Source organism: Mustelus asterias, chromosome 12, assembly GCF_964213995.1.
Source record: "Mustelus asterias chromosome 12, sMusAst1.hap1.1, whole genome shotgun sequence".
Taxonomy (NCBI): domain Eukaryota; kingdom Metazoa; phylum Chordata; class Chondrichthyes; order Carcharhiniformes; family Triakidae; genus Mustelus; species Mustelus asterias.
The window spans coordinates 79981989-80003342 of NC_135812.1; the positions used below are offsets into that span (position 1 = coordinate 79981989).

The 21354-nt window shown below is 43.0% G+C and overlaps 1 protein-coding gene across 9 annotated transcripts in view; it reads left to right on the top strand.

Annotated features, from left to right (window-relative positions):
• The window catches only part of LOC144501616 (neuronal-specific septin-3-like), a 305860-nt gene that overhangs the window by 225839 nt on the left and 58667 nt on the right, over positions 1-21354 (top strand). For all 9 annotated transcript variants that reach the window (XM_078225492.1, XM_078225497.1, XM_078225498.1 and 6 more), the window contains one exon: positions 14926-15114. In XM_078225492.1, the coding sequence (XP_078081618.1) occupies positions 14926-15114 (189 nt within the window). The remainder of the gene's footprint in view (positions 1-14925; positions 15115-21354) is intronic.

Here is a 21354-nt window from a genome sequence, read left to right on the forward strand (position 1 = left end):
CTGCACCCTCTCCAAAGCCTCCACATCCTTCCTGTAATGTGGGGACCAGAACTGCACACAGTACTCCAAGTGCGGCCGCACCAGAGTTGTGTACAGTTGCAACATAACGCTACGACTCCTAAATTCAATCCCCCTACCAATAAACGCCAAGACACCATATGCCTTCTTAACAACCTTATCTACTTGATTCCCAACTTTCAGGGATCTATGCACACATACACCTAGATCCCTCTGCTCCTCCACACTATTCAAAGTCCTCCCGTTAGCCCTATACTCAACACATCTGTTATTCCTACCAAAGTGAATTACCTCACACTTCTCCGCATTAAACTCCATCCGCCACCTCTCGGCCCAACTTTGCAACCTGTCTAAGTCTTCCTGCAAACTACGACACCCTTCCTCACTGTCTACCACACCACCGACTTTGGTGTCATCAGCAAATTTGCTAATCCACCCAACTATACCCTCATCCAGATCATTAATAAATATTACAAACAGCAGTGGCCCCAAAACAGATCCCTGAGGTACACCACTTGTAACCGCACTCCATGATGAATATTTACTATCAACCACCACCCTCTGTTTCCTATCCGCTAGCCAATTCCTGATCCAATTTCCTAGATCACCCCCAATCCCATACATCTGCATTTTCTGCAGAAGCCTACCATGGTGAACCTTATCAAACGCCTTACTAAAATCCATATATACCACGTCCACTGCCTTGCCCCCATCCACCTCCTTGGTCACTTTCTCAAAAAACTCAATAAGGTTAGTAAGGCACGACCTACCTGCCACAAAACCATGCTGACTATCACCTATCAATTCATTACTCTCCAAATAACTATAAATCCTATCCCTTATAATTTTTTCCAACATCTTGCCGACAACAGAAGTGAGACTCACCGGTCTATAATTTTCTCATCCTATGTCTCTAATTTCCTTCAGTGTTCTAATCCTCACAAACCCCCTGTCCATTCCTTCACTTTATCCAGCAAACCTTCAAGGGCCAGTACTCTCAAGTTCTCTCCTTAAACCTATTTACTCATAATCCTTAAAACCTACTTCAATGATCAAGTTGTTAGCCATGCCTCCTAATATGTGATACTTTGGTGAATTCCCATACGTTTTTGTAAAGCACTTGGCAATTAAAGGAGCTGTAGGAATACAAATGGTCCCTTTTGCAATGCCTGGAGTGCAGATTGAAATGTATGAAAGTGTTGGCGGTACTATCCTTCAGGTTAGATGTTAAGTCGGTCTAAAATATCCTCAGCACTGAAGTGAAGAGCAGGGGAGTTCTTTGGACGTTCTGGACAAAATCAACGAGCATCAATTTAAAATTAAAACCAAACCATCCAATATAAGAAGTTTCAAATCCAATTGTCCAAAAATTAGGACTGTCTGCAAACTGGATACTTTTAGAAAATGCCACGAATTTTAATTGAGAAAAATAAAAATATATAACTCGACAATTTGGGAAGACACTGGTTGACGCGGTGTGGCAGTTATTCATGTTGTCTCTTATGTGTTTGTCAATTCCCGCGCTTCCAGCAATCTTAACCCCAACCAACCCAGCTGGGCCCTGAATCATCCACGGCTCAAACTGCTCCAATCTGAAATCCGGCAAATTCCAAAATCCGGCAAAGCCTCGGACCTGAAGTTGCCAGTTTTGAGATACTCTGCCTGTACAAAAACAGAAAATTTGCAAGTATTCAGCAGGGTGGCACAGTGGTTAGCACTGCTGCCTCACAGTGCCAGGGACCCAGGTTCAATTTCAGCCTTGGGTGACTGTCCGTTTGAAGTTTGCACGTTCTCCCCGTGTCTGCGTGGGTTTCCTCCGGGTGCTCCGGTTTCCTCCCACAGTCCAAAGATGTGCAGGTTAGGTGGATTGGCCATGCTAAATTGCCCCTTAGTGTCCCAACATGTGTAGGTTAGATGGATTAGCCATGGTAAACATGCAGGGTTACGGGTTTAGGGAAAGAGAGGTAAGATACTCTGTCAGCAAGTCGGTGTAGACTCGATGGACTCTTTTGCATCACAGGGTATCCACAATTCTATTCTATGATTCTAGGTCAGGCAGCATCGGTGGAGAGAAAAACAGAGTTCATGTTTTTAGGTTGATGACCTTTCATCAGAAAATAAGTTCTGTTCATTTTTCACTGCCTGTAAAATCTTTCTGTACCCAAATCAGCTGCCGTGCTTCCAACAATATAACTGGGGCACAATAAAACATCAAAACCGAAGCTTCATTGAATGTGAAGTGCTTTGGGATGCTCAGAGGTCAGGCTCTATAATTGAAACTCTGGTCTATTGACAGGAAGATATTGGAAAGTGGGAGCTGGGGCAACCAAATGTTATATAACATAGCTACAGAAACCAAATTCCAAATGGTCATCCCACTGTTCAGAATCAAGCCTACCTCTTTTAACCTTTTTGAGATTACTTAATCCTGAAAAGGGACACATCAGTTCTGAAAGTAGAATTGTTGGACAAATTGTTAAGTAGTCGGAGTTGAAATTTTTGGATGGTTAGATCATAGAATCCCTACAGTGCAGAAGGAGGCCATTCGGCCCTTTGAGTCTGTACCAACCACAATCCCACCCAGGCCCTATTCCCATAACCCCATGCACTTACCCTATTATTCCCCCTGACATTAAGGGCAATTTAGCATGGCCAATCCACCTAACCCGCACATCTTTGGACTGTGGGAGCACCCGGGAGAGAACTCCACACAGACAGTGACCCAGGCCAGGAATCGAACCCAAGTCCTTGGCGCTGTGAGGCAGCAGTGCCGCGTGTAGATACAGGCTACAAATCTGTACTGTTCCAACAACATAACTTAATGCCAGACTCAATAGGGCATTCTGTAATACAGCAGGTGATATCTCTATTTCCCGTAGCATCTATCCTTCTAGAAGGGAATTTTGCCCAGGCAAGGGGAGGTGGATTTTAGTGAGTGTGGGAAATTAAAGCCCCCCTCCCCCCTGAAATTGAAATCAGGCTAGCATCCCGCCCTTTTCCAGGTTTTTGCAGGATGGGATCGAAGGCAGTGGAGAACCCCCTTGTATGTGTTTTTTAAGTTATTGTAATTAAAAAGCCAATAAAGAACTCTTTCATTTCTAGATTTCCCAGACAGAGAACGTACCTCCTGCCGTGACAGCAACTCAGCAGGATCACCAAGGCGGGTGCACTGTGAGGAGAGCCCCTTCCCTGAAACTGACAAACTGATCAGTTACATTGGAGAGCTTTAGTCCTCGGGGTCATTGATAAATCGCTGTTCAAAGCAGTTCTCTTTCAGAGAGTGCTATCACTGTTTGACTGGCCGATTGGTGACGACAGCCTCATGTCCTTCTAAAGGGCAAATGGGATGGACACAGAAATCCGGTCGCAAAGAGGCAAAACCCCCAGAACAGGGTCCACAGGCAGAGGATCATCTCTCCTGACATGTTTGAGCACCAGTGCCTCAGGAGGCTCAGGCTTTCATGGCAGGTCACTGAAGACATCTGCAAGCTCCTGGGACAAGACCTCTTTCCCAGTGGAGCAGGTAGCATACATTGCCAGTCTCTGTATAGGTGTTCAAAACAACTCGTGGAGAAGAGGGAAGAGTAACATTTGATGATGGTGAGGCATGGGTTGCAAGAGGGAAATAGGCTGAGGATGAGTGTGTATGTTGGTTGATCAGGTCGGGAATGGGAGATGCCTGAAGATTGCGGTAGGAATGAATGAAGATGCAAGGCGTCTTGTCTTAGTGCTGTGCAGGAGAAGGTTTGGAAAAGAATGTCGGACTTGGCACTGCAATTGTGACCTCTCTCAACCTGTCATGCCCTCCAGATGTCCTGGATCTTTCTACTCCATTGTTCCCAGGTTAGAGGGGCTGCACTCCTGCTGCTAACCCCTGCAGCCACTTCTATCCACATCTGCTTAGTTGGAAAAGCTATCTTCTTCTTCCCATCCTTGGGAAAGCTCATCACAATGCAGCCCTTCAGATCACAGCAGGAACCCCAGGTAAGAGTGAACCAGGAGCCAACCTTCCCAGTTCTCTTGTGGTTGCAACCTCAAAAATCCAAACGTTGATACCTTGTGGCGCCTGACGGGGTCTTTTTGATTAGAGATCCTTGCTTTGACAGAATGGACCATTATCCCACCCACTCCGCAGGAGGTGGGCTGCTAATGCTGAGGCTGAATTCAAGAGTCATGGCTAAGCTCACCCAATAGAAGATCAGGCTTCTGACCTGAAGATGTCCTAATGTTTCGGCAGGGACTAAATGCAAAGGGTTCCGCTCATAATCTCTGTCAAATCATCTGAATATTCGTGCACGTGGCAGTTTTGTGCACATGCACTCATGCCTCATAGAACTAGATAGAATCTGTTTAATCTCATTTTAAGGTGCTTTTGCAATTGTACACGGGGGGCACTAGTACCTTTAGTTCCGCTGCACATTCGTGCATTGTGGCAACCTAAATGAAAACTTAATGGGGCTATGAATGCACTAAAAATGAATATCCTTCTTCCCAGTCTCAGTGACTCTAAGTTAATTTTGGCTTCAGACTAACATGTCACAAATTGATATAAACACCTTGCTGAGACTAGTACAAATTCATTGATTTGAAAGGGAAGATTTCACCTCAACTGCCTGAGCTGAGTTCAAAGCTAGATTCCAGAAATGAAAGGGTGGTGTTCCAGTGCACTGTACAATCATGTCCCCATTGAAGAAATAACACCATTTAATGTAGGCTAGATCCAAATTCTATATTAGGTATTTAAAGACAGGATTGTATTAAGTACCTCCAGTATTAAGATCCCTTCCCTCAAACTACAACTGATATGGCGAGACTGGTAGCTTTTCTTAATCAAACTCAAACAATTTCAGTGTTCCCCTGTGTCCCATTGTGAAAAACTGTCCCAAAGACATGGTCAAATTGACAATTAAAAATAATTTGGCAAACAAACTCTGCAGTCAAAACTGGTTTATAACAGAAAGTCGTCATTGCGATTATTTGGCAAAAAGAAACACTTTTATCCTTTGTAATACAATTGTACTTTAGCAACAGTTTAACTGTTCTTGTCGGTCCCTGTTCCTCGTGTAATTTCTGCTCCAAGTTCAGTGGGCTGGAAACTATGCATGTGGTTTCCAGCCTCCACATTCACTGCCTCCCCTTTGGCTCAGTCATGTGAGCTGAAGATTTGTGAATTTTATTTTGCGACAAGAAGTGTAATAGCTCAAATATTCGGAGAGCCCACTGGCGCACCAACGGCAGAATGCAGGTTCACGTCTGCTGTTTCTTTGGAAAGAAGTTCCCGATTTTCCTCTGGGTCATTTGGGAGGAGACAACAAGCAGAGATCAAAGATGAAGCTGTGTGCAGAAAGGAAGGTCCCAGTTGTAGTCACCTCAGCCACCTTCTGGTGAATGCTAATATGATGGCACTAGCAAAGTCAAATGGAGGATTCTTTTGGTACTGCATTGGAATAATTCCTATTCACCAGTTGGGTAAATAACAACATTTTATTTGCATATAACCACAATACGGAGGCTCGCAGCCTCATGGCTGATGGTCAGCTCCCGAGAAGGTTCCGGAACAGAAGCCCGAGTTCCACCCTGATCCCTAATTGGTTCCCCAGGTCATGTGACCCTTACACTGCTGACAGATCCTCCAAAGGGACAATCGCTATGGTGTGGTGTCTGCAAGGGAAACTATTGTATTTTTCAGCAGACCAAAAAACACTCCATTTTTACTTTTTAATCTCCACCTCTGAAAATGCGCATAGGCAATGAAGTCAAAATAGTTGGAAATCATTCAAAATTCACATTTTCACAGTTACTTCATTGCAGTGTTAATGCAAACTTACTCATGACTAATAAATAAACAACTTTATATTGAGGAAATAGGCACCAAATATCCTCCTGCTTTTGTAACTTCCATACATGTACATAAGAAACTGAGAGTCTGGAAGACAGAGGGCATGTTCATAAGCTGTGAGGCACTGTTTGAGATGTAAGCTATGTTCACTGTTTTAAGCATACAAAATGCCATGACTTCCCTGAGTCAGTTGTTGAATCTTCATGACGCCTAATTGGGTAAAGGGTGGGTGGAAGTGGTCAGTGAAGGTACTTGGTGCATAGGACTCTAGCTGGTCAGCAGGTACAGCACAGAGTGGTGGTCGTTGGGTGGGGGCAGGTGGCGGGGGGGTGGGGAGATGGAAACATTGATTACTCTTTCCTGGTTGTGCACATTGAGGCTTTTGTGGCAACAATAAAAACAGATGCCAAAACAAACTTCCGACAAACAGGAATGTTTGTTTTTTTTTCCTTGACAAAAGTAGAGCAGATACGTATCATGAGAAAATATGACAGATTATTTCCAGGCAACAGCATTAATGGCTTCCTCTTCAAATTGGAGGTTCACTATCTGTCTCCCTCCCTTTTGTGGTTGAAGTTGGAGAGCAATTTACATTTTGTTGACTCAAAATATCATTTTAAAATATTAATTCTTGTTTATGGTAAATTGGGTGATAAATGTATCAATACATTTGATCATCAGGGTTGCTAAATGCCATAGAAGTTTATGTATGTGCGGGAAAAGTGTTTATATCTGACCAGCATTGGAGCAAACTTAAGTGTATTGCAGTATTTAATTAATTAAACAGGTCCTAGGTGCCTGACTCTTTTTGCATGGGATCCGTGAAATTTTGCAAAATCAAGGAAGCCTTGAAATTTTTACAATCCCTCTTCAAATCGCTATAAAAGATGAATTGCTAATTGCAGTTATTCAGCAGCCTATCATATCCCTGGGAGTATAGCTCAGCTCCATACAATGATTTTCAAAATGGCCACAACAAAAACAGAAAAATGCTGGAAAACCTCAGCAGGTCTGACAGCATCTGTGGAGAAAGAGTACAGCCAACGTTTCAAGTCTAGATGACCCTTCGTCAGAGCTCTGATGAAGGATCATCTAGCATCGAAACATTGGCTCTATTCTCTCCCCATAAATGCTGTCAGACCTGCTGAGGTTTTGCAGCATTTTTTCAGTTTCCTTTTTTGTTTCAGATTCCAATATCTGCAGTATTTTGCATTTTTCAAAATGACCACGACTGATTTGCAGATAAAGGTGGCTGCTATTTCATAGGCAGGAAGATTCCAGAAACATCAATTGGGTGACTGGCCAGTTAGTTGGTTTGCAGAGGAATGTTGGACAGGACACCAAGAATACTTCTGTCCTGCTTTGAATTACAGTGTGGGGGTTTGAACTGGAAAATCCACTGGAGCTGACACAGACATGGTGGACAGACTGTTCTCTTATAACGCCATAAACTTTCACTGATTCCTGTGAAAGAGGGAGGTGGTATCTCAGTTCAGTGTCTCATGCAAGGAGCAAATCTCTGGCAATGCAAGATTATTCGCATTGTTTACATGCTCAAGTCTTGCCATGGGACTGAACAGTGCATATCTGATTTGGTTGACAATGATTTGCCTGGCTGGCTTATTCCTAATTATTCATATTTACAACTTTATTTTTTATAGCTTGTAAGGTCACAATTAGCAATTAATGTTTCATACAGCAGAAAGTGGATGGCATGGAGGCACAGTGGTTAGCACTACTGCCTCACAGCTCCAGGGACCTGGATTTGATTCCCGGCTTGGGTGACTATCTGTGTGGAGTTCGCATGTTCTCTCTGTTTCTGCGGGGTTTCCTCCGGGTGCTCTGATTTCCTCCCACAGTCCAAAGATGTGCTGCTTAGGTGCATTGGCCATGTTAAATTGCCCCTTAGTGTCCTGGGATGTGTAGATTAGAGGGATTAGCAGGGTAAATATGTGGAGTTACGGGGATGGGGCCAAGGTGGGATTGTTGTCAGTGCAGACTCGATGGGCCGAATGGCCTCCTGCACTGTAGAGATTCTGTGATTCTATGAATCTTGAAGCCGTGCTCCCTGTCCGCCAGATTGCTGGCAGGGGCTCAAGATCTGGCGAAACCTGAATCTCGCCGGCCAGATTGCGATCTCTGATTTTCACCATCCCTCGCCAGCAACATAACGGGCAAGAAACTGGTTTTAATACATTTAAAGAAATTTAAATCCCTTTAACCCCCACCCCGCCCTTACCGGAAATTCCCCCCTCACAAGATTTTTGTACCTCGGCCATGCTCTCAGTGGAGCTGGTTCCCAGCCTCAGCAGAACAAACCGCGCCCACTCCTTTTGTTGGTGGTTAAAGACCTGGAGAGAAAACTATTGGAGCTGGAACGTTCCACACCAGTTTCCTCACCGGAAGTGACGCTGCCAAATTCTCGTTAAGATTCCGCCCACTGTGATTTGAGGAGGGATTGTAAAATTTTCAGGGCTTCCTCAACTTTGCAAACTTTCACGGATCCCAAGTAACCAAAGTCAGCCACCTAGAATCTGTTCAATTAATTAAATACTGCTAAACACTTAAGCTTCTGGACTAGGTTTGCTCCTGCACTGAGCAGATGTTAAACACTATTTTCCCAGCACATATGTAAAATACAATTGGATTCAGCAGTCTTAATAATAACATGTATCAACACAGACAGGTTTGAAGAAATTTGGATTGGAATATTAGGAATTCCTCGAGTTGAATCAAAATTTTGTCCTAAAGCACCACTCGAGATGCAAAATCTCTCAAATTGCTGGTAAATACTGAACTTGCTCATGCTGAATTCTCGCTGCAAACTCCAAACACATACTGTCTTGATTGACGACTTGCATTGTAAAGTGGGTAATGATTACTTCGGTATTAATGCCCCTTTGTTCATTCTTTGGAACTGTGCACATGACTTGGAACAAGTAGGTGTGGCTTTGATTTTATGCCAAAAGTTGAAGAACCTAGCGACCGGCGTTTGGTAAGTGTGAATGAATCCGCTTGATGATATTTTTTAACAATCTATCGATGTGCCTCATGGACTCTTCCTTAAACAGACAGGGGATTGGAGAAAGTGTGTCGTATTACGGAATATCAATGCTGTTTGCTGTTTCCTCATAGTCTTGTGAATTTGGTCATTCCATAATCAAGACAAATGAATTTGCAGTAATTCCTGACTGACTTTTGTTCAGTTATTACCCATAATGTGTTAATGACTGCAGGTTAGTTCGATAGTACTGTACAGGTGCTAACAAAAAACTGTGTTAAAATATTGCTTTAGGGTTCATCCTGTATTTAAATTACTCTTACTGAGCCGTAATCCATGACAGGAAGTTGCCTGTCACCTTTTTGGAAAGATATCAGTTTACATACTGATACAAAAATCCACAAGAGTCATTTGTAACATCCCACTTCCCACCACTTGAGACATAGTTCAAATGCTTTGTCTTTTTCGTTTTCACGCATGTGTCAGCAGAATTGTGTAGAGCAAATGCCCAATGCACTGACTGTTTTATATTCTTGATGGTTAATAGTCGCCTGTTGTTCTTGCTCATTGGTAGTAGTTTTGAATTACTGTTATGTGGGAGGAGAGTGAAAGGGATGCATTAAAAGGAAGCTTCTCGTTCATTTAGGACACTGAAATTGAAGGATTGCAAAGTCAACAATCAGCATAAAATCTTGAGATTTTTATTTTTTTTGTACAGGAAAATGTACAGGCAAAAGAGCCCTCATAATGGAGTTGCCTACTTGCCTCAGACATCTAGATCAGTCATTTACATTGTTCCACCAGTGATTGGATATGTATCCATATTCGGGCCAAATATCCCATACTCTACCTTGACTGACCCCATACCCATGAAGGCCTGCTCCATTTTGTATGAGCCCCGCAATGCTAAGACCGGAGGGGGAGGGGGGGAACCAGGAGAAATATTCCAGTAGCTGGAATCCTACTTGATGTGGTCAGGTGCAAAGAGGAAGAATGGCTATTCTCTTTTAGAAAGAAAAGAGAATATTTATTGTACTTAACATCCCATCTAAATAAAAATGATTAAAAAATGGCCCAACACGCTTGCGCACACGCATTCAAATGTTCACACACGCCTAGGGGAAGAGGCAAAGCAGTTTAAATGTCCAAAAAAAACCCTCATGCCCAGTAGATTGATGTCTCGGACTCAGTGGGCTCTCTGAATTGTGTGATGGGGCAATTTGACCATGTCGATGGGCAATTTCTATTTGATCCAATTTCTATTAGAATTATAGAATCCCAATAGTGCAGAAGGAGGCCATTCAGCCCATCAAGCCTGCACTGACAACAACCCCCCCCCCCCCTCCCCTCCCCTCCAGACCCTATCTCCTTAACCCTGCTAATCCCCCTGACACTAAGGGACAATTTAGCATGACCAATCCACCTAATCTGCACATTTTTGGATTATGGGAGGAAACTGGAGAACCCGGAGGAAACCCACGCAGACACAGGGAAAATATACAACCCCAGCAAGGCTCCTGGAGTCCGTGGACTCTGGATTGGTTTTAGGTGCTTTCCACAGCATGTAAAGCAACAGATCGGGTTCAAGCTTCCAGAATGCATGGCAAGCGAGAGGGAGAGTGTGTCCACTTAGAGTCCACTTTCTTCTGCATCTTCTGTATTTCTTAAATACAAAAGAGGGTTGGTTGATACATCAGATGATCACTTCTCACCCACTAACCAGTTACTAAAAGATGGTTATTGCAAGTTGATTCCAGGTTTAGATATGATTGGGTTATGGCTGGAAGAGTTCTCGTCCCAGCCAAGGACCACCGTCCAAAGTGATTGCATCTATTGAGTTGTTCCACATGGAGCTGAATATAAAGGTGATGTCTTGTGAATGGGTTAGAAGATGGACCATTCACATTCCTCTCGGATGATTGTCTCTGATGGGTTCTTCTACACAGCCTGACTGTCTTAATGACTTGGCAGTTTATAGGAGAATTAAAGGTGAATGAGGCTGACTAAGCTCATACCTGTTTCCATGGCTTATCTTTTGCCCATAGAACATGTCGTTAGCTTGAGGGGTACCATTCTCATCAAGCATGGCTGGCCAGCACACTCTCCCATTCTTGCTGTCTGCTGTGTTGGAAGGTTTTGCAGGTTGATAATCAATCATGTTACCCATTCATCTCCCGTGGCCATCCAAGTCGTGAAATGAGACGCAAATCCAAAGTTTACGGCTGAGAGGCAGAGACGCTACCATTGTGCCAGAAGATGAAGGGTGGGTTCTGGATTGGTTTTTTTTCCCGGGTTTTTATTTGCTTAGGATGTTAGTTTAAGTAGTGTTGCGAAATATCCCATGTAATGAGGTACTTTCAAGAGTGACATATTGTGCTGGCGTAATGCTAGCTAATCATGCCCTCTTGTTTTGTGTTGAGTGAAAACCTTCCAGAGTGTTGGTTATTTCAAGCGGTTCTCAAGCAAAAGCTTCGATACATAATTAGATTTTGTGAAACTTCAATCTCATGTGTACAGCTGTTAAAGAACCTGATATAGGCCTTTTGGCTAAGATCAAGTGTAGTATGGTCGGCAGCCCATGGTCGGCCGCACTTGGTTGAGGTCATTAGGTTGCACTGAGGCTTCATATGTTTCATATGAAGCAATTTTTTAAAGCGGCATCTCAGCCTTTTGGCTAAGATGCAAATGAGCTCAAGTCTTGGAGGAGGAACCTCCCCCTTCTCCAATCAGCTTGGCTCATGTAGATCAGGCCCAGGACAGGGTGGTTTGGTCGCTCGCCCTGTCTTGTCAGCCTGGATCTGAAATGTCTCAACTTGTTGAGACTCTGAATTGGATTTGATTTGATTGAATTGGAAAAGTATTAAAAAAAAGAACCTGATATTTGTTTTAGTGGGGTGGTGGGGAAGAGAAAGGGAAATGTATGAGAGGGAGACTATACGTAATGGTTAGTATCTTACATTATCTGAAATCCCTGTGACCTCGAGTGGTAATTGTGTAATATTGTTATTTCAAATTTGCAGTGTAAAACTTGAGATCTCCTCGAGTCTGCATCCTAATATTGTAACTAAAATGAACTGTAGTATCCAGCCAGGTGATCGAGATTACAAAAGAAATAACTTGTAGTCTTTAAGGCAGTGATGAGCAACCGAGGATAGTGAGTGGGCCAAATGAGTGGCATTCCTTCATGCCAGTAGGCCGCAAGATTGAAATCCGGTTTTTTGACTGACCGTGACTCTGTGAATAAGTTTGAGTACCTGCCCAATGTTTCATAATGAATTACAGAAGATACTTAATCATGCAGATGTTTATAGAACCGTCATCAAGTTCAAATGGTTAAAACAAACAAAATATTTACATTTTGGACACAGAGGGAGCGCATAGCTCGCTCAGTCGATGTGAGCAATCAGCATGTACCTCACTTCACTTGTTTTATGTGCTTATCACTTTAACCATACCGGTAGGGAAAAGAAAACCTACCCAGATGGAAATCAGTGGAATGTGACAACCCTGCACATAGACAATGGTCATGAAAATATCTGGTAGGCCACATTCCGAACCCAGTTGGGTTGCCCACCACTGATTTAAGGGATCTCTGTCAATGAACAAACTGACTGACGGCAGGTTTTTTACACAGAGGGTTGTGGGTGCCTGGAACTCGCTGCCGGGGGAGGTAGTGGAAGCAGATATGATAGTGATTTTTAAGGGACGTCTTGACAAATGCATGAATAGGATGGGAATAGAGGGATACAGTCCCCGGAAGGGTAGGGGTTTTTAGTTCAGTTGGGCAGCATGGTCAGTGCAGGCTTGGAGGGTTGAAGTGCCTGTTCCTGTGCTGTAATTTTCTTTGTTCAGTTATGTTTTTGGCAACAGTGGGCAGAATTTTCCCCCAGAAAAACTAAGGGCGAAACTTTCTCAAAAATTCTAAGTGTTGAACGGGGAAGAAAACAGTAGGGTTTCTCGCCAGTTTTTTCAACAAGCTAAGAAATGGGAATTGGTGGCACTCTGTGCAATATAGGAGCCGTAATGCGAATTTCACCAGTTGTTTGGGGGAGGGGAGAGGTGTTGTGGAGGGTGGGGCGGGGGGGTTGGAGGTGGAGCCTCTGACCCTCGGCTTGTCTGTGAAGCTAGCTTCTGAGCTCTAGGGGTGCCATTGACTGTCACCCAACCCCCCATGGACATCACCCCCACCCCCATCCACGCCTCCCTTGTGCAGTGCCAGGGTACCCTGTGAGCAGTGCCCTGCCCCAGACCATCTGGGGGCTTCAATGGCCTCTGAGCCCCCTGGCATGGCCATTGCGCCTGATTTCCGCTAGTGGAGACCAGCAGTGATTCTCGTGTCACACCCGGAGGTCGGAAGTTCCCCAGGAGCTGAGTATCAAACGGGCTATACATATTTAAATGCTACTATAAATATGCTAATCGGCCTGTGCGATCCGGTTTGAGCCATTAGAAAGGGGCCAGGACAATTGCAAACTGTTTGACTCCAGGTGCTAAGCCGATTTTGAGACCCGGATACAATTTTATGGGATCAGTGCGAACTGCGCCAGGCACGGCGAGGTTGGAAAATCGCCCCATTACTTGGGACTGCACAAACAAACTTTGCTGTCAGTGTTGTCACAAAACTGGGGCTCATTTTAAAATGACAGCTGTTTGTATGTACTGAGAAATTGCACCTTGAGTTAGTAGTTGTGTCTAAAGGAATGTTGATAACACACTGGGGGAACTGTGGGATAAGCTGCTGTAAAATGCTTGAAATGTTGGCTCACTGTACACACTCTATTCATAGGAAATACTTCAACTTTTGCAATGTTTATTTCTATTTTCTGGAAACCTGGCATGTGGTAGATGTAACTTGCACCACCACCTCTTTCCAAAAAAACACAAAGGCATCCAGTGGGGACTATTACTTGGCTGAAATCAAAATACATGCAACTCATGGTTTTTGAGTCCAGTTTCCTGAAGGTTGTTTTAATATTTTTGCGTGTGCAGTGAGATGTTGATGGGTGGGAATTCCCCCTCCCTTAGCAGGGTGTTCTGCGGTGGCAGGGGCAGCCTGCCATTAGCCAGCAGCGAGACCTTCTAGTCCCGCCTCTGACAATGGGGTTTCCCATTGTTCACACCCTCTGTGCCGGGAACCCATGGCGGGGAGGTTTGCCATCGGTGGGACAAGAAGATCCCACTGGCGGGAACAGCCAGAAAATCCCACCCAATGTGTTCACATTCATCCCTCTTTGTCTCAGTGGCTGGAGTTATAAAATGGAGGTTTGATATTTCGGGGGCATAAAATGTAATTTCAGCTAGAATAGAATCCCTACAGTACAGAAGAAGGCCATTTGGCCCATTTGAGTCTGTACTGACCATAATCCCACCCAGGTCCCATTCCTGTAACCCTCATTTACCCTACTAATCCCTCTGACACTAGGGTCAATTTAGCATGGCCAATCAACCTAATCCGCAGATCTTTGGCTCTCTTTCTAAGCTATTGTCAGCTATCAGGCTGCTTGGTTTGATTTTTCCCAATCCTGGGCCTTTGACGAACACAAACCCGTTAAATACAGGAAGAGCTCTAAAAGAACGTTTTGAGGTGCGAATGATGTGCATGCAAATGCACACCTATATGTAGCACATAGAAGAGGCCCACAATGTTGTGTCGAACATGACGCCAAATTAAACTAGTCCCTTCTGCCTGCCCTTGGTCCATGTCCCTATATTCATTGCTTATCTAAAAGCCCCTTACCCTATCGTATCTGCCTGCACCATTGCCCCCGACAACGCGTCCCAGACTCCTACCACTCTCTCTGTGTAGAAAAACTTTGCCCCTCACATCTCCTTTAAACTTTCTCCCCCTCACCTTAAGTGCTTGCTCCCTAGAATGAGACTTTTCAACTCTGGACTATCTATCTTTAAGTTCTAAGGCCCACATTTGCACAGCCCTTAGCTGTCTCCTCGTAGCTCATTGATTAACTCTTTTTTTTCATTTGTAGTAGTGCAGTGATTATTGCAACAACAACTTGAATCTTTACATATGAATTGTTTTGTTTTTTCTTCTCTCTTTCCATACTGGTAGGTGCAGAAAATAGCTCAATCAAAGCCAGCATTATGTCTGAATCTTCTCGAGATGTGAGCATAAAGCAGTCCATGCAAAATGAGAAGCCAGGATCTGACCACTTTGGATACGTGGGCATTGATTCCATTCTGGAACAGATGAGGAGGAAAGCTATGAAACAAGGATTTGAATTCAATATAATGGTTGTAGGTAAGTTATCAAAGAATAAAAGTTTTCTGTTTTAATTAACCCAATGGTCTGATGATTTTGAATTTCGTATGCAAATGAATGTTAGCTCACCTTCTTGTCTAATGTTTAGCTTATACAATGTAGAATATTTAAATGTCAGTGACAGTTTGAATTATGCACACCAGTCAATTTGTGCAAACCACTTTTGATGCACAACAGATTTGAAATTGGTTTGCCAGGCTAAATTGCCTCTTAGAGCCAGGGGGATTAGCAGGATAAATATGTGGGGTTACAGGGAAAAGGCCTGGGTGGGATTGTTGTCAGTGCAGCCTCAATGAGCCGAATGGCCTCCTTCTGTACTGTGGAGTTCTATGATTCTATGAAATATAGCAATCAACACAGTGACCTTGGTAGCAAGTAGGTTACCCAAACGTTCAAAGGGCTTAGGCCAGAGCTTTCCTTTCTTCCAACCATTGCTCCTCTTTATTACAAATCTACTTTGCTGGGAAGGCATATTTGGGAGAAAGAAGACTTTTTGTTGTAAATATAGACAGCTTCATGGCTTAGACTATCACAAGCTAAATCTACATTGGTTCTCGTTGTCATTAGTGCCATTCTAAGCATGCACTTGAAAGCCTAGATCAAGGCTGAAGATACTCCCCAGTAAAATATTAATTGTTGACTGGAATGGAAATCCTCCTGCATCTCCCAATCTATATATTTAAGGTCCCCTCTTGCTAATCAATTAGACTGAATTAGGATACTCACTATTGTAATCTACTGGTTATCTCTTTGTTCAACGCAAGTGAGCAGAATAGAACAGACGCCCCGCCCCCCCCAGCAAGTCCATCAACCATCCAGTACCACGTATCAAAGGGAAACCAGGTTCTCTCTCAATTGCTCTTCATGGATATTCCCATAAGATCATGATTGATGAAGGCAGCTGATAATGGGCCATTTTATGCATCCATCCAAAGAGAACCAAGTGTCTCCGTTGTACCATTCAGTCGTTTCTTAAACGATTTAAGAGCGTTTGTCTCTGTTAATCAGTCTGGAAGTTTATTCCACTCTTCAAACACTCCGCTTATGTGAAGAAACGTTCTTTATTTGTCAAGATGTTTCCTTTGCCAAATTTGAACTAGTGCTCCTTGTTCTTTGCCTACAGTTTTAATTTAGAGTAATATTCTGGGTAAACTTTTCCATATCCAGAACAATCTTGTATACATCAATAAATTTGTCTCATAGACATCTCCTTTCCATGGTAAGAACACCCAGTCAATGCGATCTTTATTCATGACTCATATCCCAGATGGTGGGGATTAGCCCCGTGCTCTTTGGGCTGCTTTCGATACTTGTTTGTCAGAGATTAAAACTGCATGACTGCAGTTAGACAAGAAGGCTACAAAGTTTGATTATCATCTCCTCTGATTAATTTGCATTGTTTTGGCTGCAGTTTCATATTCTATTGAATATACAAGTGTATAAAATTGGATTAGACCAAACAGGCCCTCACAAAATGGTGAGTGGAGCATCATTTCATATTTTAACACCTTCCTCCTTCCCCCTCCCTTTGTTGAAAGCCCACCCTGATTTGATTTATTATTGTCACATGTATTAGTATACAGTGAAAAGTATTGTTTCTTGTGCCCTCTACAGCCAAAGCGTGCCGTTCATTGAGTACACGGGAGGAGGAAAGAAGAGGGTGCAGAATGTAGTGTTACAGTCATAGCTAGGGTGTAGAGAACGATGAAGTTAATATAAGATAGGTCCATTCAAAGGTCTGATGGCAGCAGGAAAGAAGCTGTTCCTAAGTCAGTTGGTACATGATCTCAGACTTTTGTATCTTTTTCCCGATGGTAGAAGGTGGAAGAGAGAATGTCCGGGGCATGTGGGGCCCTTGAGTTACACCCAAGGCATCTGAAGATGCCTGTGTCTGTTTACCACTATTTATGAATCTAGCTGTCATATTAGCTTGCTTTCCATCTTCTTGTATCTTCCTCCATATCCAATGCACTTCAAAATATTTGTTAGTGCCTCAGAAATCTCTTCCCTAGTCGCATTCAGAATGCTGGGGTATGTACTATTTGTCCCAGGGGATTTGTTTGTTTTTGAAGGAAAGAAAAAATAGTCTTGCATTTACATTGCGCTTTTCATGACCACCGGACATCTCAAAGCCCTTTACAGCCAATGAAGTAGTTTTGAAGTGTAGTCACTGTTGTCATGTAGAAAATGCAGCAACCAATTTGTGCACAGCAAACTCCCATAAACAATTATGTAACATTGACTGGATAATCCTTTCTTTGTGCGATGCTGATTGAGAGACAATTATTGACCAGGGCATCCGAGACAACACCCCTGCTCTTCTTCACTATAGTGCAATGTGGAATTTTTTTCACATTAACCCTAGCAGGTTAGCCTTTGCAGGGACTCAGCTTAACATCACATCCAAAAGAAGACACAGCTGAAAGTGGAGTCTTCCGTCTGTACTGCGCTGGTGAGCCATCCTTGATTTTTGCGCGCAAGCCTTGGAGTAGAATTTGAACCTAGAACCTTCTGAGTCAGAGGCAAGAGTGCTGTCAACTGTCCTATGGCTGATGCACAACTAAGCCACATTAGTCCAAAATACATGCTGGTTAGGTGCATTGGCCATGCTAAATTCTCCCCCAGTGTACCTGAACAGGCACTGGAGTGTGACGACTAGGGAATTTTCACAGTAACTACATTGCAATGTTAATGTAAGCCGACTTGTGACTAATAAATAAACTTTAATCTCTTGTGAACTTTCACCCTGTACCAAAGTCATTAATTTCCCTTTGGATTTCTTTCTTTGGAGAGGGTATGTTATTTTCTTTTTTGAGGTGCATTCCTTGAAGTATCCATGAAGAATGTTGGTCGTTTCAAACCAATGATTTTTGGTTTTTAGTTCTTTTTTGACTGTCACTGCTGTGGTGATACTGCGATAATTTTATTTCTCAAATGAATTGCTTGTCTAGACTTACACAGATCTTGGAACTGGAGCACACTTTCTGGATGCAATCCAACATTTGTCTACCTATTCCCTTCATTTCCAGCTTCAACATAGAGTCCCTACAGTGCAGAAGAGGCCATTTGGCCCATTGAGTATCTTATCTAGGCTCTCTTCCCTGCCCTATCCCTGCAACCCCACACATTACCCAAGGCTAATCCCTCTAACCTGCACATCATGGGACAGCAATGGGCAATTTAGCGTGGTCAATCCACCTAACCTGCACATCTTTGGACTGTGGGAGAAAACCAGAGAACCTGGAGGAAACCCACGCAGACAAGGGGGCGGGGGGGGGAGAATATGCAAACTGCACACAGTGTGTGGACCACATGACTTGTTCAAAAGCCTGATGGGCATAAATAAAGGAATATATCTGGGGGTCTTCCTGAGACTTGTGACACCCCACCACTTGCTTTGCTGAGTAACCTCTTAAGACTGAGGCATTAGCCATTCCAAAATGGCAATTATCCTCAATACAATATGATGTGCCTAAATTTGTACTGCTCAGAAATCCAAGACATTTACAAGGTGCCTGTTGAAGAAAGAGGTCTGGTGTTTGGAGTGTTCCAGTTAGCATGAGCAATACAATTGGAAAGCAGAAGGCATGTTAGTCTATTGACAACTACATGATCACTTGCTTGGCTGCTTGGGACATATACCAATGCCATGTAATTGGCTTACCTTACAAAGCAGGCAAAAAGCTGAAGGGATTTATAGCATCTTCCAGATTTTGCATGGGAGTAACAAACAATCAAACAACTGTTTTTTAAAAGACATCCAGAAATATACTGATAATCAAGATCTCACTATTAAGCAGCTTCTGAGAAGTGAACAACACATCCTAGAAAACATTTTTATTCATTCATTCGTGGGAGAGGGGTGTCACGGGCTAGCCCAGCATTTATTGTCCATCACTTGGTGAGGGCAGTTGAGAGTCAACCACATTGCTGTGGCTCTGGAGTCATGTATAGGCCAGACCAGGTAAGGACAGCAGATTTTCTTCCCTAAAGGACATGGGTTTTTCTGACAATCGGCAATGGTTACTTGGTCATCAGTAGATTCTTAATTCAAATTCCACCATCTGCCATGGCGGGATTTGAACCCAGATCCCCAGAACATTATCTTAGTTTCTGGATTAATAGTCTAGTTATAATACCACTAAGCCATCACCTCCATCATTCACAATCAAAAGTTCCTTTGCTTTTTATTTTTAGTGTGCAGTATCTTTTCTATTTAAATTGTGCATTGTGATGTGAATGTGTTGTCGTGCTCGCAAAGTGTTAATGATTTGGGTTCTTGAAGGGTAAAAAAAAAATGACTGTTCAAGAAATGATCTTTGGAAGAGATCCAGGAGTTCTCTGTGTTGGATGATGATGGCTCCAAACATAATCCATTAATGCTTGAAATCAAAATACTGCATCTAAACAGAAAGTTCACTTGGTCCGGGTAGAATGATTCATGCAATCTTCATCAGACAGCTTATTTAGATTTTTCAGTCGATGCTTTGCCATTTATGGTGACCTGAGGAATATTGCATTGAGTGCTTAGAAATGTGGAGCTGGGGAAGAAGTCAATCCAATTGCCTTCTGGGCAATGTTTCCTTCCAGGTTCAATACCTTGAGCTGCAGAGGTTTAATTTAATATAGTCTTGTGCTGTTTTTAATAATGGTAATAAAAATGGGATTAATATATGTGTATCTGCATTGCACAGCTGCGCAATGTCGTCTTTTCTACATGGCACATTGTTTAATTATTTTGTTTGAGGTCTGAAGTAATTTATGGCTATTTTGGAATGAACCATTTAAAAAAAGAGGGCTTTTATTTTTATCTTTTATTTTCCACAATAATGATTTTAATTTCCAGCATTGCCCTGCCTTGCTTATGCCAAGTAAGAGTCAGAGAAGAGCAAAGGGGCGATTGTATCATCTGGTGCTCCGAACTTTGAAGGAACACTCGGAGCCAAATGTTACTTTTATTGGAGAAAATGTTGTGAAGGAACGCGATGCAAGTCTTGTTAAAACGGCATGTTGTAAATATATACAGTAACTTGGAGCCTGAGCATGGAAACGGGAGACACGAGTATGATGAACCTCGAGCAAGACTGTTTATTGATGGGGAAAGCAAAGGTTTTGCATCTACTGAAGAATGGAAAGCCCTGTTGGCAAAATAGTTAAAGCCTGATAGATTTTTAGCTTTCCTTGCTCCTTTTATTCCATGTATTTGTTTGACTTCCAAGTTTCAAACTCTTCTCTAAGATCCTGACTTTCTATATCCCATTGATTTTTAGGTGGATTCCTAGTTTGATCAGAGAATGAGCCTTTAACTGCTGTTTTTTAACCTCTAAACTTCTCATTTAAAGTTAAAGTTTATCTATTAGTGTGACACATAGGCTTACATTAACACTGCAATGAAGTTACTTTGAAAATCCCCTAGTTGCCACACTCTGGCACCCATTACACAGAGGGAGAATTTAGCATGGCTAACACATCTAACCAGCACATCTTTCTCCTTCTCTATGAAAAGTGGCCTTTGGCATTGTTAATTGCCAAACACACCTTTTAAATAATAAAAAGAACAAGCAAATGCAGTAGTAATGCAACCTGTATTTTTACAATAGTTAAATTTAACTGGCTCTTCTGTAGCATAAATTAGTAGTTATAGTCCTGTGCTGAATAGCACAGTGGTTAGCACTGCTGCCTCACAGCGCCAGGGACCTGGGTTCGATCTCCTCCTTAGGTGACTGTCTGTGTGGAGTTTGCTTGTTCTCCCCGTGTGTCCATGGGTTTCCTCCAGTTTCCTCCCACAGGCCAAACATGTGTGGGTTATGTTGATTGGCCATGCTAAATTGCCCCTTCGTGTCAGGGGGATTAGCAGGGTAAATACATGGAGTTACAGGGATAGGACCTGGGTGGGATTGTTGTCAGTGCAGGCTCGATGGGCTGAATGGCCTCCTTCTGCACTGCCAGGATGCTATGATTCTATTCTAAGATTCTGTCCATTAAAACCTCTTTGTAAACCAATAATGATGTAATTACACTCTGCTACCAGAGGTGCCCCAGTAGCACAAGTTTTCTATCTCCCAGTTCCTGCAGCGAAACTTCTATGCTGAAACCAACACTTAAATGTTGTGACAGATGGGGGATTCGGGGGAGCAGTGGGAGTGGGAAATGCTAATAAAGTCAATATTTTGGGAAATACCATTAGGAGTTTTTGTTTAAATTGAAAGGCTTGTCCTT